Source organism: Salmo salar, chromosome 08 (genome assembly GCF_965601325.2).
Source record: "Salmo salar chromosome 08, fSalSal1, whole genome shotgun sequence".
Lineage (NCBI taxonomy): Eukaryota > Metazoa > Chordata > Actinopteri > Salmoniformes > Salmonidae > Salmo > Salmo salar.
In genome coordinates this window covers 38,863,549-38,880,000 of record NC_138298.1, presented here as the reverse complement: position 1 = coordinate 38,880,000, position 16,452 = coordinate 38,863,549, and the positions used below count along the sequence as shown (strand labels likewise).

At 42.5% G+C, this 16,452-nt stretch overlaps 1 protein-coding gene across 2 annotated transcripts in view; it reads right to left on the bottom strand.

The window, feature by feature from the left end:
• The window catches only part of LOC123733198 (pre-mRNA 3'-end-processing factor FIP1), a 34,570-nt gene that overhangs the window by 4,475 nt on the left and 13,643 nt on the right, over window positions 1-16,452 (bottom strand). For both annotated transcript variants that reach the window (XM_082978663.1, XM_082978661.1), the window contains exons 9-16: window positions 15,336-15,389; window positions 12,450-12,549; window positions 11,614-11,770; window positions 11,345-11,371; window positions 10,276-10,327; window positions 9,757-9,815; window positions 3,538-3,561; window positions 1,356-1,442 (exon numbers count right to left, since the gene is read on the bottom strand). In XM_082978663.1, coding sequence (XP_082834789.1) covers window positions 1,356-1,442; window positions 3,538-3,561; window positions 9,757-9,815; window positions 10,276-10,327; window positions 11,345-11,371; window positions 11,614-11,770; window positions 12,450-12,549; window positions 15,336-15,389 — 560 coding nt within the window. The remainder of the gene's footprint in view (window positions 1-1,355; window positions 1,443-3,537; window positions 3,562-9,756; window positions 9,816-10,275; window positions 10,328-11,344; window positions 11,372-11,613; window positions 11,771-12,449; window positions 12,550-15,335; window positions 15,390-16,452) is intronic.

The window sequence follows — 16,452 nt, the reverse complement described above, 5'->3', positions numbered from 1 at the left end:
CTGGGATTCAATCTGAACCTGCTTTGTCAGCTATGACCCTGTTAAAGGCAATGTTCCTGTGTTCACGGACACCGTAGTCACGGTAACCGCTGCATACGTCAGCTCAATCAGATAGGACCTTTAACTTCTGCTATTACATAGATCTACCACTGATCACATTAAATAAATACATTGTCTATACCACCCTCCTGTTTAGACTGGTTTACCTGGAGGGTAGTAGTCCCACTGTTTAGACTGGTTTACCTGGAGGGTAGTAGTACTACTGTTTAGACTGGTTTACCTGGAGGGTAGTAGTACTACTGTTTAGACTGGTTTACCTGGAGGGTAGTAGTACTACTGTTTAGACTGGTTTACCTGGAGGGTAGTAGTCCCACTGTTTAGACTGGTTTACCTGGAGGGTAGTAGTACTACTGTTTAGACTGGTTTACCTGGAGGGTAGCAGTCCTACTGTTTAGACTGGTTTACCTGGAGGGTAGTAGTACTACTGTTTAGACTGGTTTACCTGGAGGGTAGTAGTACTACTGTTTAGACTGGTTTACCTGGAGGGTAGTAGTACCACTGTTTAGACTGGTTTACCTGGAGGGTAGTAGTACTACTGTTTAGACTGGTTTACCTGGAGGAGTAGTAGTACTACTGTTTAGACTGGTTTACCTGGAGGGTAGTAGTACTACTGTTTAGACTGGTTTACCTGGAGGGTAGTAGTACTACTGTTTAGACTGGTTTACCTGGAGGAGTAGTAGTACTACTGTTTAGACTGGTTTACCTGGAGGGTAGTAGTACTACTGTTTAGACTGGTTTACCTGGAGGGTAGTAGTCCCACTGTTTAGACTGGTTTACCTGGAGGGTAGTAGTACTACTGTTTAGACTGGTTTACCTGGAGGGTAGTAGTACTACTGTTTAGACTGGTTTACCTGGAGGGTAGTAGTACTACTGTTTAGACTGGTTTACCTGGAGGGTAGTAGTACTACTGTTTAGACTGGTTTACCTGGAGGGTAGTAGTACTACTGTTTAGACTGGTTTACCTGGAGGGTAGTAGTACTACTGTTTAGACTGGTTTACCTGGAGGGTAGTAGTACTACTGTTTAGACTGGTTTACCTGGAGGGTAGTAGTACTACTGTTTAGACTGGTTTACCTGGAGGGTAGTAGTCCCACTGTTTAGACTGGTTTACCTGGAGGGTAGTAGTACCACTGTTTAGACTGGTTTACCTGGAGGGTAGTAGTACTACTGTTTAGACTGGTTTACCTGGAGGGTAGTAGTACTACTGTTTAGACTGGTTTACCTGGAGGGTAGTAGTACTACTGTTTAGACTGGTTTACCTGGAGGGTAGTAGTCCCACTGTTTAGACTGGTTTACCTGGAGGGTAGTAGTCCCACTGTTTAGACTGGTCCATCATAGGAGGCCATGGAGACACCACACCTGGCATAGGAGGAGGGTAGCCACCTGGAGACAGAGACGTTATAGTAGTGAGGAGGAGGAGGAGGAGATACTGTGGTGAGGAGGAGGATGATATACTGTAGTGAGGAGGAGGATGATATACTGTAGTGAGGAGGAGGAGGAAATACTGTAGTGAGGAGGATGATATACTGTATTGAGGAGGAGGAGGAGATACTGTAGTGAGGAGGAGGAGGAGATACTGTAGTGAGGAGGAGGAGGAGATACTGTATGGAGGAGGAGGAGATACTGTATTGAGGAGGAGGAGGAGATACTGTATGGAGGAGGAGGACGATATACTGTAGTGAGGAGGATGATATACTGTATTGAGGAGGAAGAGGAGATACTGTATTGAGAAGGGAGAGGAGGAGATACTGTATTGAGGAGGAAGAGGAGGATATACTGTAGTGAGGAGGAGGAGGAGGATATACTGTAGTGAGGAGGAGGAGGAGGATATACTGTAGTGAGGAGGAGGAGGATATACTGTAGTGAGGAGGAGGATATACTGTATTTTGTATGTTTGCCCACTGACAAAGAAATGATCAGTCTATAATTTTAATGGTAGGTTTATTTGAACAGTGAGAGACAGAATAACAACAAAAAAATCCAGAAAAACGCATGTCAAAAATGTTATAAAATGATTTGCATTTTAATGAGGGAAATAAGTATTTGACCCCCTCTCAATCAGAAAGATTTCTGGCTCCCAGGTGTCTTTTATACAGGTAACGAGCTGAGATTAGGAGCACACTCTTAAAGGGAGTGCTCCTAATCTCAGTTTGTTACCTGTATAAAAGACACCTGTCCACAGAAGCAATCAATCAATCAGATTCCAAACTCTCCACCATGGCCAAGACCAAAGAGCTCTCCAAGAATGTCAGGGACAAGATTGTAGACCTACACAAGGCTGGAATGGGCTACAAGACCATCACCAAGCAGCTTGGTGAGAAGGTGACAACAGTTGGTGCGATTATCCGCAAATGGAAGAAACACAAAAGAACTGTCAATCTCCCTCGGCCTGGGGCTCCATGCAAGATCTCACCTCGTGGGGTTGCAATGATCATGAGAACGGTGAGGAATCAGCCCAGAACTACACGGGAGGATCTTGTCAATGATCTCAAGGCAGCTGGGACCATAGTCACCAAGAAAACAATTAGTAACACACTACGCCGTGAAGGACTGAAATCCTGCAGCGCCCGCAAGGTCCCCCTGCTCAAGAAAGCACATACATGCCCGTCTGAAGTTTGCCAATGAACATCTGAATGATTCAGAGGACAACTGGTGAAAGTGTTGTGGTCAGATGAGACCAAAATGGAGCTCTTTGGCATCAACTCAACTCGCTGTGTTTGGAGGAGGAGGAATGCTGCCTATGACCCCAAGAACACCATCCCCACCATCAAACATGGAGGTGGAAACATTATCCTTTGGGGGTGTTTTTCTGCTAAGGGGACAGGACAACTTCACTGCATCAAAGGGACGATGGACGGGGCCATGTACCGTCAAATCTTGGGTGAGAACCTCCTTCCATCAGCCAGGGTATTGAAAATGGGTCGTGGATGGGTATTCCAGCATGACAATAACCCAAAACACACGGCCAAGGCAACAAAGGAATGGGTCAAGAAGAAGCACATTAAGGTCCTGGAGTGGCCTAGCCAGTCTCCAGACCTTAATCCCATAGAAAATCTGTGGAGGGAGCTGAAGGTTCGAGTTGCCAAAGGTCAGCCTCGAAACCTTAAAGACTTGGAGAAGATCTGCAAAGAGGAGTGGGACAAAATCCCTCCTGAGATGTGTGCAAACCTGTTGGCCAACTACAAGAAACGTCTGACCTCTGTGATTGCCAACAAGGGTTTTGCCACCAAGTACTAAGTCATGTTTTGCAGAGGGGTCAAATACTTATTTCCCTCATTAAAATGCAAATCAATTTATAACATTTTTGACATGCGTTTTTCTGGATTTTGTTGTTGTTATTCTGTCTCTCACTGTTCAAATAAACCTACCATTAAAATTACAGACTGATCATTTCTTTGTCAGTGGGCAAATGTACAAAATCAGCAGGGGATCAAATACTTTTTTCCCCTCACTGTATACTGTAGTGATGAGGACATACCTGTCATAGGAGGAGGGAAACCACCTGAGGGACAATAAACATGATGGATTATTACAATATTGTGTGTGTACATATCAGTGTGTACCCACCTAATAAAACTTACACGTGGAGTTAAAATACATCCCATATCAATTACCCGAGACGATAGCAGTAGCGTAACAGACTAAACTGTTTGGTGCTTTAAAAACCTGCTGGATGAAAAATATGGTGTGCTACAACTTGGAAAATAAATAAATGTGACTCTGTTTCCAACATAATGATGTTTGTTTCCAACATAATGATGTTTGTTTCCAACATAATGCTGTTTGTTTCCAACATAATGATGTTTGTTTCCAACATAATGATGTTTGTTTCCAACATAATGATGTTTGTTTCCATCATAATGATGTTTGTTTTCCATCATAATGATGTTTGTTTCCAACATAATGATGTTTGTTTCCAACATCAGGGCTGTTTCCCAACATAATGATGTTTGTTTCCAACATAATGATGTTTGTTTCCAACATAATGATGTTTGTTTCCAACATCAGGGCTGTTTTCCAACATAATGATGTTTGTTTCCAACATCAGGGCTGTTTACCATAATAATGATGTTTGTTTCCAACATAATGATGTTTGTTTCCAACATAATGATGTTTGTTTCCAACATCAGGGCTGTTTCCATCATAATGATGTTTGTTTCCAACATCAGGGCTGTTTTCCAACATAATGATGTTTGTTTCCAACATCAGGGCTGTTTCCATCATAATGATGTTTGTTTCCAACATCAGGGCTGTTTACCAACATAATGATGTTTGTTTCCATCATAATGATGTTTGTTTCCAACATAATGATGTTTGTTTCCAACATCAGGGCTGTTTACCAACATAATGATGTTTGTTTCCATCATAATGATGTTTGTTTCCAACATAATGATGTTTGTTTACCAACATAATGATGTTTGTTTCCATCATAATGATGTTTGTTTCCAACATAATGATGTTTGTTTCCAACATAATGATGTTTGTTTCCAACATCAGGGCTGTTTCCATCATAATGATGTTTGTTTCCATCATAATGATGTTTGTTTCCATCATAATGATGTTTGTTTCCAACATAATGATGTTTGTTTCCATCATAATGATGTTTGTTTCCAACATCAGGGCTGTTTTCCATCATAATGATGTTTGTTTCCAACATCAGGGCTGTTTTCCAACATAATGATGTTTGTTTCCAACATCAGGGCTGTTTTCCATCATAATGATGTTTGTTTCCAACATCAGGGCTGTTTTCCAACATAATGATGTTTGTTTCCAACATCAGGGCTGTTTCCCATCATAATGATGTTTGTTTCCAACATCAGGGCTGTTTTCCAACATAATGATGTTTGTTTCCATCATAATGATGTTTGTTTCCAACATCAGGGCTGTTTCCATCATAATGATGTTTGTTTCCCAACATAATGATGTTTGTTTCCAACATAATGATGTTTGTTTCCAACATAATGATGTTTGTTTCCATCATAATGATGTTTGTTTCCAACATAATGATGTTTGTTTCCAACATAATGATGTTTGTTTCCATCATAATGATGTTTGTTTCCAACATAATGATGTTTGTTTCCATCATAATGATGTTTGTTTCCAACATCAGGGCTGTTTCCCATCATAATGATGTTTGTTTCCAACATAATGATGTTTGTTTCCATCATAATGATGTTTGTTTCCAACATAATGATGTTTGTTTCCAACATAATGATGTTTGTTTCCAACATAATGATGTTTGTTTCCAACATAATGATGTTTGTTTCCAACATAATGATGTTTGTTTCCAACATAATGATGTTTGTTTCCAACATAATGATGTTTGTTTCCAACATAATGATGTTTGTTTCCATCATAATGATGTTTGTTTCCAACATAATGATGTTTGTTTCCATCATAATGATGTTTGTTTCCATCATAATGATGTTTGTTTCCAACATAATGATGTTTGTTTCCATCATAATGATGTTTGTTTCCAACATAATGATGTTTGTTTCCAACATAATGATGTTTGTTTCCAACATAATGATGTTTGTTTCCAACATCAGGGCTGTTTCCAACATAATGATGTTTGTTTCCCATCATAATGATGTTTGTTTCCAACATCAGGGCTGTTTCCCAACATAATGATGTTTGTTTCCAACATAATGATGTTTGTTTCCAACATAATGATGTTTGTTTCCAACATAATGATGTTTGTTTCCAACATCAGGGCTGTTTTCCAACATAATGATGTTTGTTTCCAACATCAGGGCTGTTTCCATCATAATGATGTTTGTTTCCATCATAATGATGTTTGTTTCCATCATAATGATGTTTGTTTCCAACATAATGATGTTTGTTTCCAACATAATGATGTTTGTTTCCAACATCAGGGCTGTTTCCAACATAATGATGTTTGTTTCCATCATAATGATGTTTGTTTCCATCATAATGATGTTTGTTTCCAACATAATGATGTTTGTTTCCAACATAATGATGTTTGTTTCCAACATCAGGGCTGTTTCCCATCATAATGATGTTTGTTTCCAACATCAGGGCTGTTTTCCATCATAATGATGTTTGTTTCCAACATAATGATGTTTGTTTCCAACATCAGGGCTGTTTTCCAACATAATGATGTTTGTTTCCAACATCAGGGCTGTTTTCCATCATAATGATGTTTGTTTCCAACATCAGGGCTGTTTTCCAACATAATGATGTTTGTTTCCAACATAATGATGTTTGTTTCCAACATAATGATGTTTGTTTCCAACATAATGATGTTTGTTTCCAACATAATGATGTTTGTTTCCAACATCAGGGCTGTTTTCCAACATAATGATGTTTGTTTCCAACATCAGGGCTGTTTTCCATCATAATGATGTTTGTTTCCAACATCAGGGCTGTTTTCCAACATAATGATGTTTGTTTCCAACATAATGATGTTTGTTTCCAACATCAGGGCTGTTTTCCAACATAATGATGTTTGTTTCCAACATCAGGGCTGTTTTCCATCATAATGATGTTTGTTTCCAACATCAGGGCTGTTTCCATCATAATGATGTTTGTTTCCAACATAATGCTGTTTGTTTCCAACATAATGATGTTTGTTTCCAACATCAGGGCTGTTTTCCATCATAATGATGTTTGTTTCCAACATAATGATGTTTGTTTCCATCATAATGATGTTTGTTTCCATCATAACGATGTTTGTTTCCATCATAATGATGTTTGTTTCCATCATAACGATGTTTGTTTCCATCATAATGATGTTTGTTTCCAACATAACGATGTTTGTTTCCATCATAATGATGTTTGTTTCCAACATAATGATGTTTGTTTCCAACATAATGATGTTTGTTTCCAACATCAGGGCTGTTTTCCATCATAATGATGTTTGTTTCCATCATAATGATGTTTGTTTCCAACATAATGATGTTTGTTTCCAACATCAGGGCTGTTTCCCAACATAATGATGTTTGTTTCCATCATAATGATGTTTGTTTCCATCATAATGATGTTTGTTTCCAACATCAGGGCTGTTTTCCATCATAATGATGTTTGTTTCCATCATAACGATGTTTGTTTCCATCATAATGATGTTTGTTTCCAACATAACGATGTTTGTTTCCATCATAATGATGTTTGTTTCCATCATAATGATGTTTGTTTCCAACATAATGATGTTTGTTTCCAACATAATGATGTTTGTTTCCAACATCAGGGCTGTTTTCCATCATAATGATGTTTGTTTCCATCATAACGATGTTTGTTTCCATCATAATGATGTTTGTTTCCAACATAACGATGTTTGTTTCCAACATCAGGGCTGTTTCCCAACATAATGATGTTTGTTTCCATCATAATGATGTTTGTTTCCATCATAATGATGTTTGTTTCCAACATCAGGGCTGTTTTCCATCATAATGATGTTTGTTTCCATCATAACGATGTTTGTTTCCATCATAATGATGTTTGTTTCCAACATAACGATGTTTGTTTCCAACATCAGGGCTGTTTCCCAACATAATGATGTTTGTTTCCAACATAATGATGTTTGTTTCCATCATAATGATGTTTGTTTCCATCATCAGGGCTGTTTCCCAACATAATGATGTTTGTTTCCATCATAATGATGTTTGTTTCCATCATAATGATGTTTGTTTCCAACATAATGATGTTTGTTTCCATCATAATGATGTTTGTTTCCATCATAATGATGTTTGTTTCCATCATAATGATGTTTGTTTCCATCATAATGATGTTTGTTTCCATCATAATGATGTTTGTTTCCAACATCAGGGCTGTTTTCCTAAAGAAGGTAAATCTGCTTTGTGTTTTGTTTTCTTGACACGATACTAACGAGTATCGCGATACTGGTATCGTATCGGCCCTAATATCAATCAAACTTTGGATCAAGTTCATAAATGGGTACTACCCAACTGGAACCCTATTCCCTATATAGTGCACTACTTTTGACCACACCCCTATTGGCCCTGCTTAACCTGTTAGGGCTAGGGGGCAGTATTGACACGGCTGGATAAAAAACATACCCGATTTAATCTGGTTACCACTCCTACCCAGTAACTAGAATATGCATATACTTATTACATATGGATAGAAAACACCCTAAAGTTTCTAAAACTGTTTGAATGCTGTCTGTGAGTATAACAGAACTCAAATGGCAGGTCAAAACCTGAGAGATTCCTTTACAGGAAGTGGCCTGTCTGACCATTTCTTGAACTTCTTTTCCATCTCTATCATTTACTAAGGATCTCTGCTCTAACGTGACACTTCCCACGTCGTCCATAGGCGCTCAGAGCCCGGGAAAAAACAGAATGTCGTCATTCCAGCCCCAAGCTGAAACACATTATCGCCTTTCTCAAGTGGCCGATCAAGGGACTCTGGGCTTATGCGCGTGACCCGACCGCCCCCGCCTTTGGGATTTTTTCCTCTGTTTGCCGAAAAGGAGATTCCCTGTCGGAATATTATCGCTTTTCTACGAGAAAAATGGCGTAAAAATTGATTTTAAACAGCGGTTGACATGCTTCGAAGTACGGTAATGGAATATTTAGAATTTTATTGTCACGAATTGCGCCATGCGCGCGACACTTCTTTACTATTTCGGATAGTGTCTGGAACGCACGAACAAAACGCCGCTATTCGGATATAACGATGGATTATTTTGGACCAAACCAACATTTGTTATTGAAGTAGCAGTCCTGGGTGTGCATTCTGACGAAGACAACAAAAGGTAATCAAACTTTTATAATAGTAAATATGATTATGGTGAGTGCTAAACTTGCCGGGTGTCTAAATAGCGAGCCCGTGATGCCTGGGCTATATACTTAGAATATTGCAAAATGTGCTTTCACCAAAAAGCTATTTTAAAATCGGACATATCGAGTGCATAGAGGAGGTCTGTATCTATAATTCTTAAAATAATTGTTATGCTTTTTGTGAACGTTTATCGTGAGTAATTTAGTAAAATGTTAGCGAATTCCCCGGAAGTTTGCGGGGGGTATGCTAGTTCTGAACGTCACATGCTAATGTAAAAAGCTGGTTTTTGATATAAATATGGACTTGATTGAACAAAACATGCATGTATTGTATAACATAATGTCCTAGGGTTGTCATCTGATGAAGATCAAAGGTGAGTGCTGCATTTAGCTGTCTTCTGGGTTTTGGTGACATTATATGCTGGCTTGAAAAATGGGTGTCTGATTATTTCTGGCTTGGTACTCTGCTGACATAATCTAATGTTTTGCTTTCGTTGTAAAGCCTTTTTGAAATCGGACAGTGTGGTTAGATTAACGAGAGTCTTGTCTTTAAATAGCTGTAAAATAGTCATATGTTTGAGAAATTGAAGTAATAGGATTTTTAAGGTTTTGAAAATCGCGCCACAGGCTGCAAGTGGCTGTTACGTAGGTGGGACGAATTCGTCCCGCCTAGCCCAGAGAGGTTAAAAGAAGTGCATTATATAGGCCAAATTGGGTCCCATCCTACATATGTTGCTAAATGAAGCCCATGGATTGATTTAATACAATTTAATATAATAACTTATTAATTGAAAGTGATTGAGAGTGAGGTTGCATCCGAAATGGCACCTTAGTCAACGGTAGCGCACTACATAGGGAATAGGGATCCATTTTGGACAGACTTATATTTAATAGAATACTGATTGAAAGTGATAGTGTGTGTTGTCGCCCCCTACCTGTGGGGAAGGGGTATGGTGGAACGGGACGGCCATCATATCCACCTGGATGCCCACTGCTATAAATAAAACACGCAACAAAAACGTTCAATATATCAAAGTCGTCATGATCATTTTATCGCATACTTTAGATGCCAATTACATATTGATCCAATCAATCATATTAAATGGATATTTCAGGATTTGACAATGATGCTCTTTATCTACTTCCCCAGAGTCAGATGGACACCATTTTTATGTCTCTGTGTCCAGTATGAAGGAAGTTAGAGGTAGTTTTCGTGAGCCAATGTTAAATAGCGTTAGCGCGTTGACTAGCATGCTAGCAGATACCCATAGACTTCCAGGCAACGCGCTAATGCTATTTAAACAGATCAGCTCTTTTGTAAATAATTGGTTTAACAGATCAGAATTGGGCTGCCTGTGTAAACGCTGCCTTAGATCTCTACAAGTACATAGGAGGGGAGAGGCTAGGGGTCAATCTATCCATGTCTATAAGGTGGAGCTGTGGAGGTGTCTTACCTGTCCAAGGTGGGGATGAGAGAGGGAGGGGGGCCGCTGGGAGGAGGGAAACCTGCACACACACAGTGTTACTATTAAGACACACACACACACACACACTAACTGTTGAGTCTATTCTGCATTATGACTATGACATCACCACACTGACACATTCTAACTGTTGAGCCTATACCACAGTATGACATCACCACACTGACACATTCTAACTGTTGAGTCTATACCACATTATGACTATGACATCACCACACTGACACATTCTAACTGTTGAGTCTATACCACATTATGACATCACCACACTGACACATTCTAACTGTTGAGTCTATACCACATTATGACATCACCACACTGACACATTCTAACTGTTGAGTCTATACCACATTATGACTATGACATCACCACACTGACACATTCTAACTGTTGAGCCTATACCACATTATGACTATGACATCACCACACTGACACATTCTAACTGTTGAGCCTATACCACATTATGACATCACCACACTGACACATTCTAACTGTTGAGCCTATACCACATTATGACATCACCACACTGACACATTCTAACTGTTGAGCCTATACCACATTATGACATCACCACACTGACACATTCTAACGGTTGAGCCTATACCACATTATGACATCACCACACTGACACATTCTAACTGTTGAGCCTATACCACATTATGACATCACCACACTGACACATTCTAACTGTTGAGCCTATACCACATTATGACATCACCACACAGACATTCTAACTGTTGAGCCTATACCACATTATGACATGACACATTCTAACTGTTGAGCCTATACCACATTATGACATCACCACACTGACACATAACTGTTGAGTCTATACCACATTATGACTATGACATCACCACACTGACACATTCTAACTGTTGAGCCTATACCACATTATGACATCACCACATTCTAACGGTACATTAAGACATAAAGCTGTATAGTATTCTAATATGTGGAACTCCTCAGTCTTTCCCACATCATGAATGTCATTGTGTATTTTGTGTAGTAATAGTGAGTATAGTTGGAGTATTGTTCTTACCAGGAGGAGGGACATTCATAGGTATTCCTACCAAATAAAAACAATTGTTAGAAAATTCCTCTCTGTGGGAAAGTTAAACAAGGTGAATATTCAAATATATAAAAGGGAGAGAAAGTTAGAGCCTGAGAGAGAAATGTGGGAGAGAAAGTTAGAGAGGGAAAGAGACAGAAAGCAGGAGAGGGAGAGAACGATGAGAGAGAGAGATGGCGAGAGACAGAAAGAAAGATGGAGAGAGAGAGAGAGACAAAGTGAGAGAGGTGTAGACTTACTTGGTGGGGGGATGAGAGGGGGAGCCTGGCTGACGTTGGGAGGAGGGGGGAGGAATGGGGGAGGAGGGATGTTTGGGGGGAGGGGGCCGGGGGGGAAGAAGGGGGGCATCTTGTTGGGGTTTGGCTCAGCGTCCGACGACGAGTGTTCCGAAATCACCTAGACAACGAAGAAACGGCCAAATCACAAGCGGGTATGTGATTCAACAGCCAATGGAACAGTTACATTGACTTCTATGAAGGTCCTTTCATGTGTCCGTGTAGGGTTGTCCAGACACCAGTATTACCAGACTAAATAGTCCTTTAAAAACACGCTCTGCTTTAGCCTTCAACATAAACTCATGTGACTCTGGGTGTCAACATAAGCTTTTCATAACAGGACTGTTTTCCTCCAGAAATGACAGAAGCGTTCCTGGAACATTTAAAACTAGCTAGTTATTTATTGTTTTTAACTGACGTTTTGGACTCGATGTGTCAATGTATGGCTCATTATTTTATTTCAATTAATAATATATATTTTTCTGTTTAGCTCCCCATAATATACACTGACTTTACAAAACATTAAGAACAACTACCTAAATATTGGGTTGTGTGTGTGTACCTGGATGTAGTTTCTCTCCAGGTGTGTGTGTGTGTGTACCTGGATGTAGTTTCTCTCCAGGTGTGTGTGTGTGTGTGTGTGTGTGTGTGTGTGTGTGTGTGTGTGTGTGTGTGTGTGTGTGTGTACCTGGATGTTGTTTCCCTCCAGGTGTGTGTGTGTGTGTGTGTGTGTGTGTGTGTGTGTGTGTGTGTGTGTTGTGTGTGTGTGTGTGTGTGTGTGTGTGTGTGTGTGTGTGTACCTGGATGTTGTTTCCCTCCAGGTTGTGTCTTCGTCGTCCCTCCACTCTGCTGATGGTAGCAGTCCCTCCTCCGATCACGTCGATAGTACCACTGGTCTTCCTGAACACAACCACACCGTGAGTCATTAAGCAGACCATGGTCCCCAGAACAACAGGAGCGGTCACGGCTAAGTGCCTTGCTCAAGGGCTCATGAGATGCTTCACCTAGTTGGCTCTGGGATTCCAACCTTTCAGTTACAGGCCCAATGCTCTAAACCACTAGACTACCTGCCGTCTACTCAGTCATTAATCTGAGTTTACAGTCTATACTCTCTACCAACTAATACACCACGCACAGTACCTAACCACACGCACAGATCAGTATCTAACCACACGCACAGATCAGTACCTAACCACACGCACAGATCAGTACCTAACCACACGCACAGATCAGTATCTAAGCACACGCACAGATCAGTACCTAACCACACGCACAGATCAGTATCTAACCACACGCACAGATCAGTACCTAACCACACGCACAGATCAGTATCTAACCACACGCACAGATCAGTATCTAAGCACACGCACAGATCAGTACCTAACCACACGCACAGATCAGTACCTAACCACACGCACAGATCAGTACCTAACCACACACACGCACAGATCAGTACCTAACCACACACACGCACAGATCAGTACCTAACCACACACACGCACAGATCAGTACCTAACCACACACACGCACAGATCAGTACCTAACCACACGCACAGATCAGTACCTAACCACACGCACAGATCAGTACCTAACCACACGCACAGATCAGTACCTAACCACACGCACAGATCAGTACCTAACCACACGCACAGATCAGTACCTAACCACACGCACACACAGATCAGTACCTAACCACACGCACACACAGATCAGTACCTAACCACACGCACACACAGATCAGTACCTAACCACACGCACAGATCAGTACCTAACCACACGCACAGATCAGTATCTAACCACACGCACACACAGATCAGTATCTAACCACACGCACACACAGATCAGTACCTAACCACACACACAGATCAGTACCTAACCACACGCACAGATCAGTACCTAACCCCACGCACAGATCAGTACCTAACCCCACGCACAGATCAGTACCTAACCCCACGCACAGATCAGTACCTAACCCCACACACAGATCAGTACCTAACCACACGCACAGATCAGTACCTAACCAAACGCACAGATCAGTACCTAACCAAACGCACAGATCAGTACCTAACCACACGCACAGATCAGTACCTAACCACACGCACAGATCAGTACCTAACCACACGCACAGATCAGTACCTAACCACACGCACAGATCAGTACCTAACCACACGCACAGATCAGTACCTAACCACACGCACAGATCAATCAGTACCTAACCACACACACAGATCAGTACCTAACCACACGCACAGATCAGTACCTAACCACACGCACAGATCAGTACCTAACCACACACACAGATCAGTACCTAACCACACACACACAGATCAGTACCTAACCACACACACACAGATCAGTACCTAACCACACACACACAGATCAGTACCTAACCACACGCACACAGATCAGTACCTAACCACACGCACAGATCAGTACCTAACCACACGCACACACAGATCAGTACCTAACCACACGCACACACAGATCAGTACCTAACCACACGCACACACAGATCAGTACCTAACCACACGCACACACAGATCAGTACCTAACCACACACACACACAGATCAGTACCTAACCACACACACGCACAGATCAGTACCTAACCACACACACGCACAGATCAGTACCTAACCACACACACACACAGATCAGTACCTAACCACACACACACACAGATCAGTACCTAACCACACACACACACAGATCAGTACCTAACCACACGCACAGATCAGTACCTAACCCCCCCCCCCACACACACACAGATCACACACACACACACAGTACCTAACCACACGCACGCGCGCACACACACACACACATCAGTACCTAACCACACACACACAGATCAGTACCTAACCACACACACACAGATCAGTACCTAACCCCACACACAAGTACCTAACCCCACACACACACACACACACACACACACACACACACACACACACACACACACACACACACACACACACACACCAGTACCTAACCACACACACACAAGTACCTAACCACACACACACACCAGTACCTAACCACACACACACACAGATCAGTACCTAACCACACACACAAGTACCTAACCCCACACACACACACACACAGATCAGTACCTAACCACTACACACACACACAGATCGGTACCTAACCCCACACACAAAGATCAGTACCTAACCACGCGCACACACACACACACACAGATCAGTACCTAACCACCACACACTGACAGATCAGTACCTAACCACCACACATCAGTACCTAACCACCACAGATCAGTACCTAACCACCACAGATCAGTGACAGGACACTAAAGTCAGAAAGGACAACACAGTATTACTAATACACACACACACACACACACGATGTAGAATCTGTTATTACATGTCTATAACATGTCTATCACCTGTCACACACACGTGAGTCAATGTGCATACATGTGTTGCATTTAAATGTGTTTACTGTTGCCATGGTGATGACTCCCGTTAAACTTAACGTTGCCGTGGTGACCATTGTTGTCTACCACGTTGTGCCCTAACGACGTGATGCGACTACGACGTTGGTTACTAGTTTATTGGCTGAGGGAACTTAAAATGAATTTATTTTTTTGAAATAGCATCTGGAAAAGACACAATAGTGTACATGAATGTATCAGTGTGTTGTGTGAACAAGCCCCATCCCACTCACGTATAGTAGGACATGTCCTGAACGGGAGGAGCAGTCCACTGTGGGGGGGAGATCCTACCATCAGAGGGAGGAGGAGGAAACAGTTAGACCTCCCCTCACACACTCAGAGGAACTCATTCATGTGTACAGTGAGAGGAGAAGAAAAAAAAGGAAGCAAGCTTGTGTGTGTCCGTCTGTCTGTCCGTCTGCCTGTCGGTCCGTCTGCCCGTCTGCCTGTCTGTCGGTCCGTTTCTCTGTCGGTCCGTCTGCCTGTCGGTCCGTTTCTCTGTCGGTCCGTCTGCCTGTCGGTCCGTTTCTCTGTCGGTCCGTCTGCCTGTCGGTCCGTTTCTCTGTCGGTCCGTCTGCCTGTCGGTCCGTTTCTCTGTCGGTCCGTTTCTCTGTCGGTCCGTTTCTCTGTCGGTCCGTCTGCCTGTCGGTCCGTCTGCCTGTCGGTCCGTCTGCCTGTCGGTCCGTTTCTCTGTCGGTCCGTTTCTCTGTCGGTCCGTCTGCCTGTCGGTCCGTCTGCCTGTCGGTCCGTCTGCCTGTCGGTCCGTTTCTCTGTCGGTCCGTTTCTCTGTCGGTCCGTCTGCCTGTCGGTCCGTTTCTCTGTCGGTCCGTCTGCCTGTCGGTCCGTTTCTCTGTCGGTCCGTCTGCCTGTCGGTCCGTCTGCCTGTCGGTCCGTTTCTCTGTCGGTCCGTTTCTCTGTCGGTCCGTTTCTCTGTCGGTCCGTTTCTCTGTCGGTCCGTCTGCCTGTCGGTCGGTCCGTCTGCCTGTCGGTCGGTCTGCCTGTCGGTCAGTTTCTCTGTCGGTCCGTCTGCCTGTCGGTCCGTCTGCCTGTCGGTCCGTTTCTCTGTCGGTCCGTCTGCCTGTCGGTCCGTTTCTCTGTCGGTCCGTCTGCCTGTCGGTCCGTCTGCCTGTCGGTCCGTTTCTCTGTCGGTCCGTTTCTCTGTCGGTCCGTTTCTCTGTCGGTCCGTCTGCCTGTCGGTCCGTCTGCCTGTCGGTCCGTTTCTCTGTCGGTCCGTTTCTCTGTCGGTCCGTCTGCCTGTCGGTCCGTTTCTCTGTCGGTCCGTTTCTCTGTCGGTCCGTTTCTCTGTCGGTCCGTCTGCCTGTCGGTCCGTCTGCCTGTCGGTCCGTTTCT